Source organism: Balaenoptera acutorostrata, chromosome X, assembly GCF_949987535.1.
Source record: "Balaenoptera acutorostrata chromosome X, mBalAcu1.1, whole genome shotgun sequence".
In the NCBI taxonomy this organism is placed as follows: domain Eukaryota; kingdom Metazoa; phylum Chordata; class Mammalia; order Artiodactyla; family Balaenopteridae; genus Balaenoptera; species Balaenoptera acutorostrata.
Window position 1 is genome coordinate 18,752,731 of NC_080085.1, and position 20,874 is coordinate 18,773,604.

Consider the following 20,874-nt stretch of genomic DNA (forward strand, 5'->3'; position numbering starts at 1 on the left):
AAGGAGGGAGGATGCAGCAGTTCCAATCCTGGGCGTTTTATTTGAAGAAAAGGGAACACTAATTCGAAAAGATACGTGCACCTCCATGTTTATTGCAGCATTATTTACAATAGCCAAGATATGGAAGCACCCTAACTGTTCATCAACAGATGAACGGATAAAGAAGATGTGGTGTATATGTACACAATAGAATCCTACTCAGCCATAAAAAAAGAATGAAATCTTGACATTTGTGACAACATGGATGAACCTTGAGGGTATTATTTCCACTTAGCATAAAGTCAGATGGAGAAAGAAAAATAGTGTAAAAATACTGATTTCACTCATGTGGAATATAAAAAAATTTTGAATAAAGGAACAAACCAAACCAAATAAAAATACATAGATACAGAGAACAGAGTAGTGCTTCCCAGAGGGGAAGGGGTAAGGGAGAGTGAAATGGATAAAGGGGATCAAACTGTATGGTAATGGATGGAAACTATGCTTTTGGCAGTGAGCATACTGTAGTGTACACGGAAGTCAAAATATAATGCTGTACACGTGGAAAAGAAGAGGGGGAATTTAGGTTCTTCAGAGCATGACAGACTTTTCACAATGAGCTAAAAATTACCATTGTTTGCAAATGTTTGCATTGTTAGCCAGACCCTCTGCCTAAAGTGTTAAGCCTCACATCTGTATCAAGCGGCTACTGTTTCTATTTTGTAGATGAAGACAGTAAGTTTAGAGAGTTTAAAGGGCAATTTATAGGGTAACTTTAGAGGAATCTTTCAAATTCATGTCTCCCTGGTGGCTCCTTAGGTTGACTTATGGATTAAGAAAAAAATATAACAAGAACCGCAAACCTAAACCTTCAGTACTGTGGAGTTCCCTTTCGGGAACAGAACAGCCACCAGGGGGAGTCTGAAAAATTCTTCTGAGGCTGAGAGTTTTCCTGGAGCTCTAAAGGGGTGGGGGTTCCTGGTCTATGGGACAGCAGTACGCAAGCCCCTTAGCCATTAAAATACTACCATTAAAAAAATACCAGGTCCTTGCAACTGTTTATCATTTATAAAACATAATTAATGTTATCCTTTTTGAGAAAATAGATTTACAAGCAGTAAATCTAGCAGTTTAAAGAATTTTCAATTATGTCCAAAAAAAAATTTAGTTAAGTATAAAGATATGAATCTTTTTTTTTTTTTTTTTAAGGATTTTCTTATTTATTTATTTATTTATTTATTTATTTTTGGCTGTGTTGGGTCTTCGGTTCGTGCGAGGGCTTTCTCCAGTTGCGGCAAGCGGGGGCCACTCTTCATCGCGGTGCGGGGACCGCTCTTCATCGCGGTGCGCGGGCCTTTCTCTATCGCGGCCCCTCCCGTCACGGGGCACAGGCTCCAGACGCGCAGGCTCAGCAATTGTGGCTCACGGGCCCAGCTGCTCCGTGGCATGTGGGATCTTCCCAGACCAGGGCTCGAACCCGTGTCCCCTGCATTAGCAGGCAGATTCTCAACCACTGCGCCACCAGGGAAGCCCTAAAGATATGAATCTTAAATCTGTTATCAACACAATCCATAAATCTATTATCAACACAATCCATTATAAAAATAATAAAATAATTTGGTATTAACAGGTGACAAACCATTTGAGAATATTTAGCAGTCTTAATAAAAACTTGGTAAGAAAATTGCAAGAGAAGGGAAACTACCTAAACATAGTAGAAACGATCAGAAATGTAAAGATACTGTATTAAATGGCAAAATACATAAGCGGTTTCCACTAAAACTAGGAACTAGAAGAGGATGCTCTGTTTAAGCTTGTTTTTGAGTCCTTAATGCAGTAAGGTAGGAAAATGAAAACATTATAAACATAGACAGAATCACATTACTTGCAGAGTATATGAATGCTCACAAAATATAGAAAACTCATCTAGAAAACAAGTTGAATTCATGAGAATTTGGTGTAGTGATAGGATAAAGGCAGACTAAAACTTTTTTCCTTATTCTAAATGCAAAAGTTTGAATGGAAATTGAGTGTGGGCCAGAAATCCTTTTCAAAATAATGACCAGTTAATACTAGGAATAAATTTAACAAGAATGATTTTGAGACTGATAGAATTATGTTAAGATCTTATTGAAAGACAAGCAACTGAAGTGTGAATATGTGGAGAGACAAGTTATTTCTTAGATGAAAAAGTACCATAATCCCCAAGGGGGTTTTTAGAATTAGACCAAATGATTTTGAAGTTCTCTTGAAACCATAATTATCTAAGACTAGCCAAGAAAAAATGTAAAAATGATCACAGTGAAGGGAGATTTGCCCTCTTATTAATTTACTGTGAAGTACAGTAAGCAAATAGGAAGTATGATGATGACAAATATAGAAGTGTGGCACAGAGCTGACCACACCTTGGTGTATGTGTAGACACAAAGCTAATATATGGACTAAGGTGTTTTCAGTTTGGGAAAAGATTTAGTTGATTTAGTAAATGTTGACATAATGGGCTGTCCATCTGCATGAGAACAAAATTAACCCTAGAAGCCATAGAAAAAATAATTTCAGATGACTTAAGCTCTAGATACTAAAACTAATACATTTAGAGAAATTTAGAGTATCTAACCTTGGAATTGGGAAACCTCATAATGAAAGACAAGAAACCAGTAACTAATAACATCATACTATATAAACAAAGCCAAAAGTCTGAAAATGATGGTAACAAACATGATAGGGAGTTAATCCCTTTAATAATACAAAGAGCCCCTACTAAAATTTTAAAATATTAACTAAAGGTGTAAAGGATATGAACTGGTGTTGTAGACCCCAAGTTCGAGTGCCCAGTGCACAGTGAGGCCAAACCAACTGAAATGGAATTTGGAGCAAAGTTTATTGCAAAGGGCAAGCAAAGAACAGGCAGCTCATGTTATAAAGACCCGAACTCCCTGGTGGTGTCTAGGGAAGTGGTTTTACAGGCAAAATTTGGGGGAAGGGCTGCAGGGTGTGTGACCTTCCTCTGATTGGTTGATGGTAACAGGGTGGTGGTCCAGAAATCTCAATCATCAGCCATCTTGTTTCAGCCAGGCTGGGTCCATGTGCTTGTGCACAGCCTGAAGTTATTGTCCTCTGCCTGGGTGGGGGCTTTAGTTCCTGGTTAAGAACTCAGTTATGTATCAGATTGTTATCTATAGGGACACAGAAAGACTTGTACCTGGGAGGGGCCTGCGGTGCCCCACTCACTTTAAATTCCCCCTTTTCTTTGATACTCCTCAGTCTTGATGGGAACAGGTGTGGGATAAGAAAGGGAATAAACTTTTGGATAAAGAGGTTAATCATAAACTCCACCTAGGGAGTCCACTTTTGGGGGCTGGGGAGATGACTCAGTTTTAATCCCCCACCCCTGTTTCAACCTTCTCCAAATCTTTGAGGGAATGGGGGTGATGCCCTGTCTGGCTACTTCCTGCTAAAATGGGGCATAGTCCTGCCTCACCGTGGGGAATGGACACTGAGTTGGAAATACTCCCAAGTTCCAAGTCTTGAATCAGAGTCTTGTATGATTAAGATCTCAGTTCCTGGGACTTCCCTGGTGGTCCAGTGGTTAAGACTTTGCCTTCCAATGCAGTGGGGTAGAGGTTCGATCCCTGGTCTGGGAGCTAGGATCCCACATGCCTCATGGCCAAAAAAACAAAACATAAAACAGAAGCAATATTGTAACAAATTCAATAAAGACTTTAAAAATGGTCCACATCAAAAAAAATCTTTGAAAAAAAAAGATCTCAGTTCTTTAGTCCACTGTTTTGGTGTGCCAGATCTAGTTAGGAGGAGTAGTGACAACCCAAACAGACTTTGGAAAACAGATATCATTCCCTGAGAAATTCAGGAGAATGAGCCTGAAAACCAATCTGGACCTGGCACTTAGATAAAATTAGATTAACTGGTTACAAGTCTCCCCCTAAGTAGGTTATAACTTTTGATGTGATATTAACATACATGAAAGGAGCTATTGGCCATTACATGTCTCCTTTTTCTGCTAATGTATGATCTAAAGCAATTTTGTTGTCTAAAAAATTTAATAGTTACAAGAGGAGACCTTGAGATAAGGTTGCAGCTGCCAGCGGGCGCTACTTTGATAATGGCTGGTGGTATCCCAGAGTCTGATACAGTTCAGAAAATTCAAGGTCTCAACAAGACAGATGTGTCTAAAATCCTGTCCTCAAAGGCCACCTAGTTCTACCTTGGATGTCTGAACCACAGCTCTTCCATTTTGACTTGACAAATTCATTCCCCTCCTCAATGGCCAAAGCATATGTATCATATGACCAGGCCACTCTGGTCAGTAAAGTTTAAGTTAAACCGTGTAGAAGCCAGAATGACTCCCCCATACTTCCATATGTGAAGATTTTTCTATCATTTTCCCTTTTGATTGCAAATCTTTCAGTAGACCAAAGTACTTGTCCCTCGATGTCAGGGTGGTTGCTGCCTCCCCCTGGGTCCCTCATGTTCCTCTGTGCTAGGCCTCCTTTTTGTTTATATAAATTTGCCTAGGTATCTACTTTGGGGGAAAACTAATCAGATACTGTCAGCAGGCTCAGAGGTATGCTAACGGGGAAACATTTCATAGGCTACACATTTTGTTAATTATACCGAATTGTAACACAAGCAGTGTGTATGTGCTTTTAGCAGTAGACTTAAAGCTAGCAATGATATATGTCATGTATGAGTAGTTATACCCTGACAACTTCACTAGAAAGTTTTCTTTCTATCCTGAACATTGGGGGCAACAATATGGTTAACACAGTAGCTTTCAATTTTGATAGGGCCTTGTCACACACAGGTCATGGGACATCTGATCTTCATCTCAAGATAGATTGCTGTTATAAGCTTCAGAAACAAACTCAGTGTCTTTAATAATTCGATTAAACTTTACAACTATATAACAAGGAGCTATCTGGGAAGTAAGTCTTAGGCAATAAATATAGACCCCAACAGAACTAGAATTTAATATCTATTGAAACAATCTTTCTCCAAAATTACCCTCATTTTTAACCAAATATTTTAGCCAAATTATTAAAGTCAGACTTTCACAAACTTGGTCTGATTATTTACATACGTGTAATTGATCCTTTAAATTGGCTGTGCTGGAACTTTTCATAAGGAATCCCAGACTGAATTTTTAAAAGGCCCCTCAGGGCCAGGAAAGCTATGCCAAGGGCTTGCCACAGATTCTGCCTGCCATGTCTGTAGATCTGGGTGAATTCCTCTCTTCTAGAGGTCTCCAAAACATCTTGAGACTCCTGCGCTTGTCAGGTAGTGACCTTTCTTGTTCACCTTGATAAGGTTGCTGGGAAATCTGAGTTGCCAATTTTTGGAGGGCTCAGGTAGGAAAAAAAAATCATTGTTTCATTGCTATAAGTCATAATTAGCTTGAGGGGAAGTGTTTCCTTATATCTGGAAAACACAGATCAAAACCAGTAGTATTTTAGACAAAAACCATAAAAATTATAACCATATTCACCAGTTCACTCAGTAATCCTTTTTGTTAACAGTGTTTATGAAGCCACCAGGTTTTTCTGTTAGGATTCTGTAATTGCTTATCCAGTTCATCGATATGATCTGAAATTTATGAGACTTGGACATGTCAAAAAGTCCTTTCTATGAATCTTCGTGAAGATGAAGCACTTTTGCAAAAACAGTAAAACAGTAACTGTCTGAGTGACAAGACTTAAAAGGTACAGTTAAACACCTGATCCCAATGTAATTGACAAAAAACTTGGTTATAATAACTAGAATTATGAGTAACATTTTATCAGGACACACCAGACTTTGAGAAATTCCATATGATTAAAAAAAATTTATTGGAGTATAGTTGATTTATAATGTTGTGTTTCATATAATTTTAAGAATATAAGAACATTTGCCCATACCTTATAACCTGATAAGGCTTAACATTCATTTGACAATGCTTCCCATGTAATTTAACATACTGAAGTATCCTAGTTCATTTAATCTCTGAGATGCCTTAGGGTTCTTCTGAAGCATCCTAAAGTTAGCTGGAGGTCAAAACTTCGAAACTCTAACTTCAGTTAGAGTTTGGTATTTGGGACGTTTGTCAAAAATATTAAAAAGTTTCAAAACACCTGGTCAAATAAGATCATAGGTCATTGTGAAACAATACCCATTCACCTAACCAAAATGACAATAAAAGATCTCAAAGGCAAATATAGAAAGTTACAGTCAGATCCCTCAGAAAGGCAAAAAAACTCACAATCTGTTATTGAAAGCAGCTTAGCATTCTAAGAAAACTTTGTTTTGCCAGCAGAGAGAGAAAACCAAAAAACCAAACTCCAGTCTTGCATCAGCCTATTCTTGATAACAAAATTTATTTACTTAAATTTAATCCAATCTTAGCCTATCCTGATCATGTACAAAACTTTTCTAAGTGTTTCTTTTTCACAAACGTTCTAAAACTTTCTGTACCCATGTTATTTTGTCCTTTATTTTCTTTTCTATTCAGAAACAACCAGCTCTTGGACAAAATTACCTTTTTCCCTTTAACAAAACACACTTCCATTCTTCATACCTTCTTTTACTGTAAACACATCCTACTTTCCTTGTATGTTGAAATATTTCCCTTATTTTTTAACCATTTGAAAAGAAAGTTTCACCTAGAAAACTTACCTAATTTACATTTAATTTACTCAAATGTCTCATCAAGTTTTTCTTGTTGAGAAATTTTATAACAATATGAACTTACTGACTTGCAGTAACCCTAGATGCCATAAAAGTATTATACTTAATACTGATGACTCTGAAGACGTGTATATTAAACCAACATGCTTAAGCTAGATTTAATACCAAATATCAATTTAATAATATTTCCCAGATCACATGAACCTGAAATTTACTCTAACTAGTTTTTTATATTTCTGAGAATTTAAATAAGCACATAATTTCTTTTAGGTCAGTTAAGTGGAACTCATCCACAAACCAATCTTGGCAATGCCATTTGGAGATAGACACGTATTTATAATGTACACATAGACATACATATGCCTATATGGACACAGATGTAAAAGTTTTCCTGTTTGCGTTAAAAAGCCCCCTTCCCTGTCCCTGTCGTCCCCCCCGCCCCCACCCCGGTCTCAGGGATCACAGACGATTAAAGTTTCTGAGAGCCCAGGTAGATCATTTTCATCTCGAAGGTAGTAGCTAACCTCTACTAACTGCACACACAGAAACCAGTTTTGGAATGTCAAAAGAGCCCCATCTTAGCCATTTTCAGGGTGAGATTTCCTTCAGTTTTAAAGTAGCCAATTCGGTTTAAATCAATAACAGTAATAGACAGTAATACATATCACTCACGCACATTCACATGCTTCCCTTCCCAGATGAACTTGAATCGGCATTCAGGTCACCGTGACTCCCTTAATGAGGGTTAAAACCAGGAAGAGAGAACAGGATTGGGACTCATGTACCGAGACACTCATGCCCCCACCCAAAATAAAAGCCAAACCAGTTCCAAAAGGCTCACTTAGATACAACATAGCATAAAAGCCTATACATAAGGAATTTCACCCCATTTCACTTCCCTTTTATAAAACAGTTCTAGTTGAAAGATGCTGTTATAATTTAGAGGGCCATTGTTGTCCAGATCCCAAGGCGTACTGAGGCCAGGCAGTGTTAGGATGAAATATCATTTTCTTTCATTCATGGGAGCAAAGCTGATCTCCCAGTTCCGCAAAATGTACTCTAGGGGACTACAGGATGGTGCAGAGCTGTGGTCATCCACAGTTACTCATGGCTGGTGGTGTCAAATACCAAGCAAAGAGCAAACCAGTGCAATGCAGAGCAATCTCTCAGGGTCACAGTTCCCTAGCCCCAGAAAGGGAGATAGCCAACCAATGCCCTATCAGAGGTGAAGCCAAATGACCAAGCCTAGTCCCTTTATCTTAGGGAATTGTGTCAAGCTCGATTTCTGACTTGTTACATATGATATATATATATTTTTTAACATGTTTTTTGTAACTAGAAGGGAAGATTTCTTTGCTGTAGGCAAAGCCAGTGCAATAGGGAAGAATAACCCTGGTGTCAGTGTGAGCTCTATTACCAGAGATATCTCAACCAGCCAGTGCAAGTACTGACTGATACACAGATATAAAAAACAAATACGGTCGCATAGACAAGAGATCAGATGAGGTATAGTTCAAAATTGCTTTCCCACTCCCTGATGGAGGCCTCCAATCAGATTCGTCTGACTCCCAAAAGAGAATCAGATTGACTCACACTGAGCCCAGAGTGGCTCACTTCCTGAAAGGGAATGAACCTAGACAGAGCCGGTAGAATTCCTAGCTCACGCGTGCTGGAGAGACTCACCCCAAACCGATACCTAAGGTGGGCCGTAGGTCAGAATGTTTCTTGGTTCTAAACAGTCCTGTGCCGAAAGGGCTGGCATCTGGCATCGCCAGGGAGAGTCCCTCCAAGTTCCTCTGAGTGAAATGAGCTCTGGTGGCTTTGGGGACTCAGGGACACAGGCTCTTGGCTGGCTCATCAAAACTGGTGAAACCAAATTCGTGTGCCTGATACACAGTGAGGCCGAACAAACTGAAACTTCAGCGTTTGGAGCAAAGAAAGGTTTATTGCAAGGGCCAAGCAAGGACAGGCAGCTCAAGCTCTAATGGGTTTTCAGGGAAGAGTTTTTTGTTTTTGTTTTTGTTTTTAAATTTATTTATTTATTTATGGCTGTGTTGGGTCTTCGTTTCTGTGCGAGGGCTTTCTCTAGTTGTGGCAAGCGGGGGCCACTCTTCATCGCGGTGCGCGGGCCTCTCACTATCGCGGCCTCTCTTGTTGCGGAGCACAGGCTCCGGACGCGCAGCCTCAGTAGTTGTGGCTCACGGGATTAGTTGCTCTGTGGCATGTGGGATCTTCCCAGACCAGGGTTCGAACCCGTGTCCCCCGCATTGGCAGGTAGACTCTCAACCACTGCGCCACTAGGGAAGCCCCTCAGGGAAGAGTTTTTTAAGGCAAATTTGAGGGGAGGGCTGCAGGGTGTGTGGTTTTCTTCTGATTGGTTGGTGGTGAGGTAACCCGGTGGGTGGTGGTACTGGATTCTCAGTCATCAGTCTTCTGGTTCCATCCAGTGTGGGGTCCATGTGCTTGTGCTCAGCCTGAAGTTACCAGCCTCCACGTGGGTGGGGGCCTTAGTTCGTCTCGAAGATCCCAGAGTTATGTATCAGATTGTTAGGTGTAGGGATACAGAAAGGTTTTGTACCCGGGAGGGCCCGCAGGGCCCTGCTCAGTTTCAACATCCCCCCCACCCCCACCTTTTTTGATACTCCTCAGACTTGAGGGGAACAGGTGTGGGACAAGAAAGGGAATAAAGTTTTGGATAGAGAGGTTAATCATAAAGTTGGCAGAGGAATTCGGCTTTAGGGAGACTCGCTTTCATTGGTACTTTTCAGAAGACGAAAGTCAAATAGCCTGCAAACTTATGACAGGCTGCTTACCCCTCTTGGTGGCGTGAAGTTCTCATGAAAAGTTAGCAAGGGACTCGACAAAATAAAACAACAGGGACAACATCCAGTACTGGGAAGGCTGCAAGGACACAGGTGCTTTTTGGAGCAAGAATTGCCTTCAGAATTAAAAATTAAAGTGCACATGCCTTTTGTTCTGGCAACCCAGTGTTTGGGCATCCAGGCAACAGTCATCTCTACAGGAGGTTTGTTACGGCTGTGTTTGTAGAGACCAAGACTTGAAGATGGTAAGAATATATAGCATTTTTAGTGGTATGTTACATTTTTTAAAAAAACATTACCTGGAATGGTGTTAGGTGAAAGTTGCCAAGTTCAGAACGATGTGTGTAATCCTAGTTATACAAACGAGAACAAGCATTTGTGTTTATGTGCAGGTGAATGTGCACAAGACTTCATCTGAGCACAAGGGAAAACTGAGCATATCAAACAAGACTGATATGTAGTTGGAGGCAGCTGAGGTGTTAGTGCCTTCTAGATCTTTGCGTGGTTGCGCTTGATGCATTAAATGAAACAAGTTATGTAACAACTGGACAGGAAGATCCAGTTTCTTCAAGAATTGTGGTTTTGAGGATATGTGTAAGAACATTTATAGGAAAAGATCTGGAATAGTTTATCTTAGGGAATTGCGGCAAGCTCGATTTCTGACTTGTTACATGTCATTTTTTTTTTTTTTTTTAACACGAACATGTTTTTTGTAAGTAGAAAAATGAAAAGACAAGGAGAATAACCCCTTTCTTGTTCAGGAATTTGCCTACAGCTAGGTGGGTCCCTAAGCACATAGTTTCAGTACTCCAAAGATATGGCCAACCCCAAACTTATTTCCTGTATTTACTGTAAAGGGTCTGTATGAGAATTCCAGCTCCTACCTGCTATACTCTGCTTGTTAATAACTCTGTGATTGTGAGAGCTGGCATTTATCACATGGCTTTATTACCATCAGTACTTGAGGTATTAGAGGTAAGATGCAAAAAATAAATCAATAGACAACAAAGTCATTCAGTGCTTAGTACAAAAGAAAAACTAAAAGTAGAAGAAAATACATGTAGTAGGAGAGGCAGTATAGATTAGAGTTAAAAGTGTGAACTTGGTTTTCAGATCTAGGTGTGCTTCTTGGGTCCGTTTCTTATTGGGTGCCTTTGAGCAGGCTTTGTGACCTCTCTCATTTGTGTCTCTATTTGTAAAATGGGGATGGTAATAGTACCTGCGAGGAGTTGTAAAGCATGCAGTAGTAGGTCCTGAATTTTAGCTCTTAGCAGGTATGGGTGGAAGTCATTTTTGCCTGTGCGGCAGGGTGCTGTGGCCCTCAGCCCCCGCATGCGTCTCCCCTTTCCTTCTACAAGTGTTTAACTACTTCATATGTGTTGGCTCACCCGCATCTATTCCTGTTCTCTCTGGAAGGTTCTAATAGAAGACTGTATTCCAGTACTGAAGAGGTACGCCAAAGAAGGGAGAGAGTTTGATTATGTGATTAATGATTTGACAGCTGTTCCAATCTCCACATCTCCGGAAGAAGGTAGATTCTGTTTTTTCTTTTTAACCAAGATAATGTTCATGGAAACGTTTTTCTTGGCACCATGTGAGAATGAAAGGATCTTAAGAGATTGTCTAGTGAAGTTCCTTCATTTATTAAAGGTAGTTAAACGGAGGCCAGAGGTGGAAAGATGGCTAGATTTGGCTTTGGTCAAATCCTGTTTTGCCATTAAATGAGCAAAATTAATTCAGTTGTTTGAAATAAGCATGAAATAAAATAACTCATAATCATACCATTGAGACATTAGCTTGTTGGATAACTTATTTTTACATACTGTGATTTTTTTTTAACCTGTACTGGGACAATATGGTGACCTTTCTAAGCAACACCAGAGACAGTTCCCCTTCTCAGACCACAACTCGAAATCACTGCTAGCTTAGGATTTCAGTGTTCATGTTTCTTCTATTACCTTGTCTTCCTGCTGAGTTTCCAGACTCGGATCACCACCTGATGACCCTCGCTGACCCTCACCCTTGCAGTTTCTCTCTTGAGATGTTGCTGCTTTCCCCCTTACTTAAAGCTGTTGTCCTTCAGATTTCAACCACTGCCTTTGTGTCAAATCTTTATGGGTATGGTGAGAACACTGCTACGTACATGCACATTTGCTTTTGATCTTGCTTGTGTATGCGTGAATGTGCACATGTGTCCAAGACACAAAATATGTGACAGTATGCTGTCATTCATGAATAAGCCCTCAAATATTGGGTCTTAAGAAGCTCATGGCTATTTCTTTTATTTTTTATATTGTTGATATTAATGTGAATGTTTGACTTTAGATGTTGTTTCTGATGTACGTAAACTCATATTTATAAAACTTAATTTTTTTTTTTACATCCAGATTCCACATGGGAGTTTCTCAGACTGATTCTTGACCTCTCAATGAAAGTATTGAAACAGGATGGGAAATATTTTACACAGGTATAGACTTACTTAAGTGTTTTTTCCCCAGAACTCTCAAATTTTATGTTTTGTGCTTCACACAGCCAGAATACTTAAGGAGACATTGACATAAAGACTAATGGTAGCACTAACTATTTAGTTACTTGTAAAATTAAGCCTAAATGAAGGTTAAAAGGGAGTGCGTATAGTATGTAATGGCTGTATGCTCTGACGATGTAGGGATAGTACAACTACTAAAAATAGTGGTGAGTGGGGGAGACTGGGACAAGTATATGCAAAAATCTTTTGTGTATTTTCAGTAATCATGTTGGTGGTGATGGTATTAGTACTGTTATTCTGAGGTTGTTATATTTGTAATGTGGCATAAAGCAATTGAGCAATTATGCAATATTTTAATTTTGTCACCCCCAACATTGTCAATATGGAAGGAAGTAGTTGAAGATGTAATAGGGAAGTGGATAAATAAAGCCGTATTGTACTGAAAAAAATTTCAAGGACAGACCAGTATAATTGGATTATGTTCTCAAGCAGTAAGTTTGTAAATAGCTGGCCTGTCGTTTTTAGAGAATTAATGAATTCTGTTGTGTCCTGTTACCACAACCTTCCGATTTATTAAACTTGGACTTTGGCTGTAGTATGAGCCGCTGCCACCAGATGGAAACACAGACTGTGATTTCCCCCCCCATCCCCAAACTCTAGGACAGGGGTCCCCAACTCCTGGGCCAAGGGCCGGTATCGGCCCGTGGCCTGTTAGGAGCCGGGCTGCACAGCAGGAGGGGAGTGGCGAGTGAGCCAGCGAATCTTCGTCTGCCGCTTCCAGTTGCTCGCATTACCGCCTGAACCTTCCCCCCCACCCTTCTGTGGAAAAATTGTCTTCCACAAAACCGGTCCCTGGTGCCAAAAAGGTTGGGGACCGCTGCTCTAGGAAATTCTTAGTGGAAAAGCCATCAGCATAATTTCATAAACTGCTTTGGCTTGGCTGTAGTATGAGTTGCTGCCACTAGATGGGGACACAGACCGTGGTTTTTCCCCTCATCCTCTAGGAGAGTCTTAGTGGAAAAGCCATCAACCTAATTTCATAAACTGCTCTGGCTGTAGTATGAGCTGCTGCCACCAGGTGGAAGCAAATTGTATTTTCCTCATTTTCTAGAGGATTCTTAATTTTAAAAGGTTTGAAGTTAGTATTTCTTGATATGTAAAAAATACATATATTTATAACCTGCTAAAGTCCTTAACACTTCGAAAATGACAGCAAAAGCAGCTAATTGATGATCCGTCTTTTTACTTGGTACAAAAATCCCTTGATTCGTAAGCAGAAGATAAACAGTATTGTACTCTAGTCCCTGTAATTAATTCTTCAGCATTTTCAGGAGAATTCCACCTCCCCCCCAACTTTTTTAAAGCATTATTATAGTTAAATGTCAAGAACTACTAGAAAGGTCCTAACTTTATTCTCCCGAGGAGGCATTTTTAAGCAGACCCCAGACAGTTTACGGGATCTGAGATTCATAGTGCCGAAAACAGCTTGGCAACTTAAGAGACACCTTGAATTAGTTTCCGTCCCATCCTGTTTTCTTCCTCCTCCCCCTGCACGGGTAATTAATCCTGGACCTTGCACTTGGTGAAAGTGTTGGCAAGCTTCAAGGGAACAGACAACTGTCTACGAATGGACTTTTTTTTACCCCGATCCTTAAGAATGATTTTTAAAACACATTCTAGAATTGACTTTTTAAAAGCCAGGGGTCCAGGGGTCCGTAAACCACGGGCCAGATCTCATCTACTGCTAGTTTTTGCAGTTTTCTTGGCACACAGTCATGCCCATTCATTATAGAGCGTCCATGGCTGCTTTTGCTACAGCGGAAGCTTTGGAGCACTTTTGGTGAAAACTATATGATCTGCAAAGCCTAAAATATTTTCTGTCTGGCCCTTTACAGGAACCCTGTAAAGGGTTCTGACCCCTGCTTTACAGGAACTCTACAATGAAACCTGCTCAAACCAAGTGGTCTTATTCTTATAAAAGCAACCCAAATTCAGTGAGTTGGATATTTCTCAAGCAGAGCATATATTGATAGAATTTGGTTCTTTTTTTGTTTCTGCACATAGAAGTCTCATGGAGCTTAAGTTGGGGAGAATGTGAGGCTCTGGCATCTTTAATCAAAAGTGGCTGAAAACAATTTGGATCTACTGCAAACCAGTCAGTTTGAGTAGAGAATAGGTACAGTTAGGAAGAAAGCGTGACTGTTTTCTTTTGTTGTATTTACCTGGTAGACTGCTTTCTTGGGGAACTGCTTTCTCAGTATGGACAACTAATAGAAAGGCTTACTTGACAGATCATCCCCACCCATTCCTAAATACTAGTGATTCAGGCTTTGATAACCTGGCCTTTGCCAACCAACTTTTACTAAAAATCACCTTGAATACTCAAGGCTGTGCTGGTTTCTAACAATTGTCCAAAAGATGTATTAGGACATGCTTCCCACCCCCACATTCATTATAGTTGGAAACTCAAGGCGATCTCTCTTTATGATACCCGGGAATCCCACAGTATGTTGGGTGGTTGAATGTGTCATATGGACCAAGGGGGCGTAGGCCTTTGAAGAAGCAGTAGTCAAGAGCTGCAGTGTGGTTTGACTCAGTAGGTACTGATGTCATTCCCACAGTGTAATACTTTCTTCAACTACCACGTGGTATGCTCAGGAGATACCTTTAATTCACACCCACCCCCCTTCCCTGAGCCTGTAGCTTAGAAATGGAGTAAGGTTAAAGATGGGACAAAAATGTTGTTTGGCTTGTTAACTTGGTGACTGACAAAAGCTAAATGTTCCTGCCTAAAACTGCTTGCATCACAATGGCAAGTTCATGATGTCACTAGTGTCACTGTGGCTGGTTGAAGCCAGCCTTGTCTGTGGGCCACAAAGCTGGGGAAGGCGTCCTGGAATGTGTGGGGATCCATCGATCCACCTCTGGCAGGCCAGGGGAATTTGAATCCAGGGGAGAATTGCTTTTGTGGGACTAGGAGGCAGGTTCCCCCCCACCCCCCATTAAAAAAACTGTAGGTTATTTCAAAGTACAAAAATATGTGTGTGACATTCATATTGGTTATGATACAAAGATATTAACTCCCCCGTCCCCCCATAGTCGTGGATGTTACCAGTACGCTTGACTCGTCTGCATTCCTCCCTAATCCCCTCCCACCTTCTGGAAGTGTAACCCATTTTTAGTGTGATTTTTTTGTTTCAGTTACTCTTGTGCTTTCTTTATAGATGTTTTACACACGTGTGATCTCCTAAATCATCATATTGTTTTTGCTTGCTTTTGAACTAGATAAAAATGGTGTCATTAAGGAGGTATTCTTCCAGACTTCCTTTTTTTTTTTTTTTATAAATTTATTTATTTATTTTATTTATTTTTGGCTGCATTGGGTCTTTGTTGCTGCACGCAGGCTTTCTCTAGTTGCGGTGAGCGGGGGCTACTCTTCGTTGCGGTGCGCGGGCTTCTCATTGCAGTGGCTTCTCTTGTTGCAGAGCACTGGCTCTAGGCACGCGGGCTTCAGTAGTTGTGGCACGTGGGCTCTAGAGCTCAGGCTCAGTAGTTGTGGCGCACGGGCTTAGTTGCTCCGCGGCATGTGGGATCTTCCCGGACCAGGGCTCGAACCCGTGTCCCCTGCATTGGCAGGCGGATTCTTAACCACTGCGCCACCAGGGAAGCCCCAGACTTCTTTTTTAGTTGCGGCATGTGGGATCTTTTCAGTTGCGGCATGCGAACTCTTAGTTGCGGCATGTGTGTGGGATCAAGTTCTCTGACCAGGGATCGAACCCGGGCCCCCTGCTTTGGGAGCGCGGAGTCTTAGCCACTGGACCACCAGGGAAATCCAGACCTTTTTATATTACAGAAATCACACAAGCTGTTTAAAAGATACAAACAGAACTAAAATCTATAAAGTAATAAAGCAAGTGTCACCTACAGCTAACATGAGGCAAGGAGAAACTTCTTAATTCTTTGCTATTAGATTGTTATTATGCATCCCCCATGTGTCTTAAGAAAAGAACAGTGTAGTTCCATTTAAATATATAGAAAAGTGAAATGTATCACATTACTTTTTTTGGGTAGGTATCTGTGGGTTTTTTTTTTTTTCTTTTTTAAACTGCTTTTTGACAATTTGGGGGAAGCATAAATTGAAACTATCCTATTTCTTTACCACATTCTTTGTAAGGAGGACTTCCCATATACCCTCTATAAAGAGAGAGCGTGGTGTCATTTTTAAGATGGCAAGGAAAACCTTGAACTGTGAACCTTGGTGGCATTTCCATTCTATAGCTTCCCCGGTAGTGAGGTGTTCTAAAAACAACCGGGCAGTGTTTTCTATTTGTGAATCTTAAATTACACTTGTGGTGTTTATATACTCTCATGGTGAACTTGATGTTGAAACCAAATTATATGCTGGCCAAGGGCACTTTGGCCAGTTCCCACTGCAGGATCCTAGATGATGGGTTACTAAACAGGCTGGCACTGACAGATGACGATGTGCTGAGCGAATGCGCTAGGTTAAAACCGCCCGGGCCAGCCCTTGGAATAGTTCTGTCGACCCACTTGCCCGTGACTGACTGGTTCTTTGGTTTTGAAAGCCATCCTCAGGAATGCTTATATCACAGGCTGCTTTATTTGTGAATAATTTTCATCTTACATTATACTTGGCTATTTTGAGGCAGATTGATAGCAAAGTTCTTATGAAGGAATGTGATCAGTGCATATATTCAGTTGTCTTCCAAATGTTAAGAACTTCAGAGGTTGGGACTTCCCTGGCGGCACAGTGGTTAAAACTACACGCTCCCAATGCAGGGGGCCCGGGTTTGACCCTTGGTCGGGGAACTAGATCCCACATGCATGCCGCAACTAAGAGTTCGCATGCTGCAACTAAGGAGCCTGTGAGCTGCAACTAAGGAGCCAGCAAACCGCAACTAAGGAGCCCTCGAGCCACAACTAAGGAGCCTGCCAGCCACAACTAAAGAGTACATGTGCTGCAACTAAGGTGCTGGTGAGCCGCAACTAAGGAGCCTGCTGGCCACAACTAAGGAGTACATGTGCCACAACTAAGGAGCACGCCTGCCACAACCAAGGCCTGCGCAACCAAATAAAATAAATAAATAAATAAATATAAGAATTTTAGAGGTTAAGAGGAAGTAGTTGGTATTAAATACCCATCTTGTTTTCTAAATCCATTATGAAAAGCTTTTGGGGGAAAATTGTGCTCAAATGATAAACCCTACCCCAGATCTACTGAATGAAAATCTGCATTTTAATAAGTCCCCCTATGATTCATACATACATTAAAGATTGAGAATCACTGCTCTAGAATTAGGCAGGTACTGTATCCATTCAGCAGCTCTACTATGTCTTGGCCAGCATCTCTAATTCCCTTCACCTTTTTTTTTTTTATAATGGTCGTAGAGTGGCTGCTGCAGCTCCACACATCCCATCTAAGTTGGAGGCTGGAAGAAAGTTGAAGGAGCCGGATCACTGTATTTATCCTTGATTGTCCAGAATCAAATATCACTTATATGTGGAATCTAAAAAATAATACAAATGAATCTATATACAAAACAGAAACAACAGACTCACAGACATAGAAAACAAACTTATAGTTACCAAAGGGGAAAGGGGAGGAGGAGGGATAAATTAGGAGTTTGGGATTAATAGATACAAACTACTATATATAAAATAGATAAACAACAAGGACCTACTGTATAGCACAGAGAGCTATACTCAATATCTTGTAATAACCTATAATGGAAAGTAACCTGAAAAGATATATATATATTATATATAATATATATAGTATATATAACTGAATCACTTTGCTGTACAGCTGAAACTAACATAATACTGTAAATCAACTATACTTCAACAATTAAAAAAAAGAACACATTTCAAAAAATAAATCTTTCCCAGCAGACTTCCACTGTATTTCATTGAGCAGTCCTACCTGCTGGGGAGACAGAAAAGGGGTGGCAAAAAAGGGAGAAAAATTAGAACAATGAAGTCAAGAGAAAATGTTTGATAAAGAGTAGAACTGGGGAGTATCCTTAGTGTATACATCCTGAATAGACTTTTGTTCTCTTATGCCTTAAATCACAGATTTTGGGGAAAAGCACAGAGGTGTGAATATAGTTCTGTGTCAACATCTTAGACTCTTAAGAGGGTTGTAGTTTAAGCTATTCTGGAAATCAAGAACATTATCTTTTTGATACTTCATTCTCAACACAGTGGTGACTATTGGGAAAACTTATTTTGAATGGGTTATGTGTATGAATCTTTGCTAATTGCATGGTGTTGATACAATGACTGTGTCACTAATGAGAAATTGGTCTCCTGCTTTCTGTTGCTTCATACTCGAATAATTTGAAATGGCTTGGTAAATGAGGTAGAAGGATAATGAGCTAATGGATCTATAAATAGAACTCAGTGCAATTTGTGAAAGTACAGAAGCCTTATCTCATTTTCAGAGATGAACTTTTATCTAAAGCTAGAATTGCTCATTTATTAGAGACCTTCAAATGAGTGGGACCCTCAGTAGGACTTAAAAATCCTATTGTTTGCTTTTCTCTCTTTGATTTAGGGGAACTGTGTCAATTTGACGGAAGCCCTGTCACTCTATGAAGAACAACTGGGGCACCTGTATTGTCCTGTGGAATTCTCGAAGGAGATCGTCTGTGTCCCTTCATACTTGGAATTGTATCCTTTGACCACATCACTGTGTTGCCAAATCAGAACCTGCATGTAAATACCATGCCTGTTTAACATTTTAAAGAAACAGAATTAGTTGTATAGTACATGTAAGGCCCTGATTTCCACCCCCCCTAGATGCTGGGGTGTGGCCTGACACAGCTTCTCAGGTGGTTTTAATGGTCTGGCACCACTGGTTCTCACAGGCAGTCCCCAGACCTGTGGCATCCCCTGGGAACTAGTTTCTCGAGCCCTGCCCCAGCCTGCTGCCCAATCAGAAACACTGGAGGGTGGGGCCCGGTGACCTGTCTTGACCAGCCTGCCAGGAGATTGATGTGCACTTTAAAGCTTCAGAAGCCCCAGTCTAGACACGGTCCCAGCTGGAGCAGGCTGACTGAAGAAGCTCATTGTCCTTTTATGTTAAAATTACCCTACTTTAATATTAGTTTCTACACTTCACTTGATTCTGATTTGCAGTAGAGATAGAGCTAAAAATAATGGTGGGCATCACAAAGTTAATGTTGATGTTCTCCATTAGTTCCACTTAGTAAAGTTAGTCCAGGGAAATAAGAAAAGAACCCAGAGAAAAGCCAAATGAAAGCATTATCATTGGAAATTTATAGTGCATTTCTTCCTCCTAAAAACTGGACTGTGGTCTGCAGACCAAAGCTACCTTACCGGAGGTGGCGGGGTCTAGCTTCCTGTGAGAGCAGGTTTCATGGCTGCCTGCTAGCCTGAGCTCTGTGACCATGACAGCCCCCCAGGGAGGAGGGGCGGCCAGGTTCCTCCTGGCCTGTGGAGAGCTTTGACACCTCTCCCTGGCGAACAGGCGAGCATTTGTTATAGCCAGCTCTTCTTTATACGTTGAAAGACTTTAGAAGGCAGTTGATGACACCTGGAGAAAAGGCTTTCGCCCTCTGGCTCCCCTCTGGCTCCTCTTCCTCTCCATCCTTCCACCTTTTTCCCCCTTCCTAGCTCCCTCTCCTTCTCCCACCTCCCTCCTTTCTCTCTTCCTCCCATCCCCCCACCCCACTTCTCACCCCCCTCTTGTCTTTGTCTCTCCTCCCCTCCTCATTTTCGTACTATTTCCCCAAAACATTTTAGAGTCCTTGGAAGCAGAAGTGTTACCTGAGAGAATATTTGTGTCCCTTTAAACTTTTCTTTGCTCACCCGCCAACCCACCCCCCCACGACGTCACAGGTGGTGGGCATCCTGGCTGCAAAGTGCCCTTGTTTAAGAGGCCTTCATTCTCATTACCACAGTGCTGTAAGCTCTGAAGCTTTCATCCATCTTCCAGTTTGTAGGCCAGTAAACAGATTTTAAGTGATGCCTGTTCTTCCTTGAATTACCTGTGCTTATTCCTTGACTCCTTGTCCAGGTGGGTATTTTACACTGTTTGGAAGAAAGCTAAACCTTGAAAATCAATTTCCCCTAATCATGTGTGCTGCAAATAGCCTTCCTGACCTTCGTATGCTGTACATGACATCGAAAGGAGTCAGGCAATTGATTGTGAATTCCTTCAAGTTTCCTTTTTTTAATTATTTTTTAATTTAAAAATCAAATGGAAAATGTATATTTTGATGAGCTAGGGTGTTATTTTTTTGAAAGTCAGCTGAAGGATGATTAGACAGCACAGTGAAGGCTGCTAAATGCACTGAACCCCTAGAATGTGATTTTTGTTTTTGTTTTTGTTTTTCTGTGTGGGCTTTTTTTGTTTCTGTTTTGGTAGACTTCGAATTCGGTTGTTTGGAGGAATGAACATCATTGTTTTCTTCTGGAGGGAAGCTCTTGACGGGAGTTTCTTTCCCCCCCAAATTGACATAGGTATTACAATTTGGTGCTTATAAGGAAAGACTTTAAAAAATGAATAGCAATGCTTCGATTAAAATTACAAATGAGAAATTTCATGTGTCTGTTGTTTTATTTCAGCCAGGTCTTCTCTTTCTCACTTCTGATCTCACAGAACAAAGATGTCTCCTTGGTCTTTTTTTACTTCTGTTATATCACTCGGTGCCATTTATCTCTTTCTAATAGGATGGCCTTAGGGCCTTTTTTGAACAGCAGTAATGACTTCATTTACCACCGTGGTAAATGACACACAACCTATTACATTCACCAGTTGTTCATTATAAAATTGACCTAAGGATAGGAAAAGATTTGGCCTTACTGTAAAGTTGAAAGTCAGAAGCTTCTTTCTATTCCAACTCTTATTGGTATATT

The 20,874-nt window shown here is 40.7% G+C and overlaps 1 protein-coding gene across 2 annotated transcripts in view; it reads left to right on the forward strand.

Annotated features, from left to right (window-relative positions):
- SMS (spermine synthase) overlaps window positions 1-20,556 on the forward strand; it is a 50,406-nt gene extending 29,850 nt beyond the window's left edge. For both annotated transcript variants that reach the window (XM_057538963.1, XM_057538964.1), the window contains exons 8-11: window positions 10,899-11,013; window positions 11,870-11,949; window positions 18,548-18,663; window positions 20,033-20,556. In XM_057538963.1, coding sequence (XP_057394946.1) covers window positions 10,899-11,013; window positions 11,870-11,949; window positions 18,548-18,663; window positions 20,033-20,072 — 351 coding nt within the window. In that variant the 3' untranslated portion in view covers window positions 20,073-20,556. The remainder of the gene's footprint in view (window positions 1-10,898; window positions 11,014-11,869; window positions 11,950-18,547; window positions 18,664-20,032) is intronic.
- The last annotated feature ends 318 nt before the right edge of the window (window positions 20,557-20,874 follow it).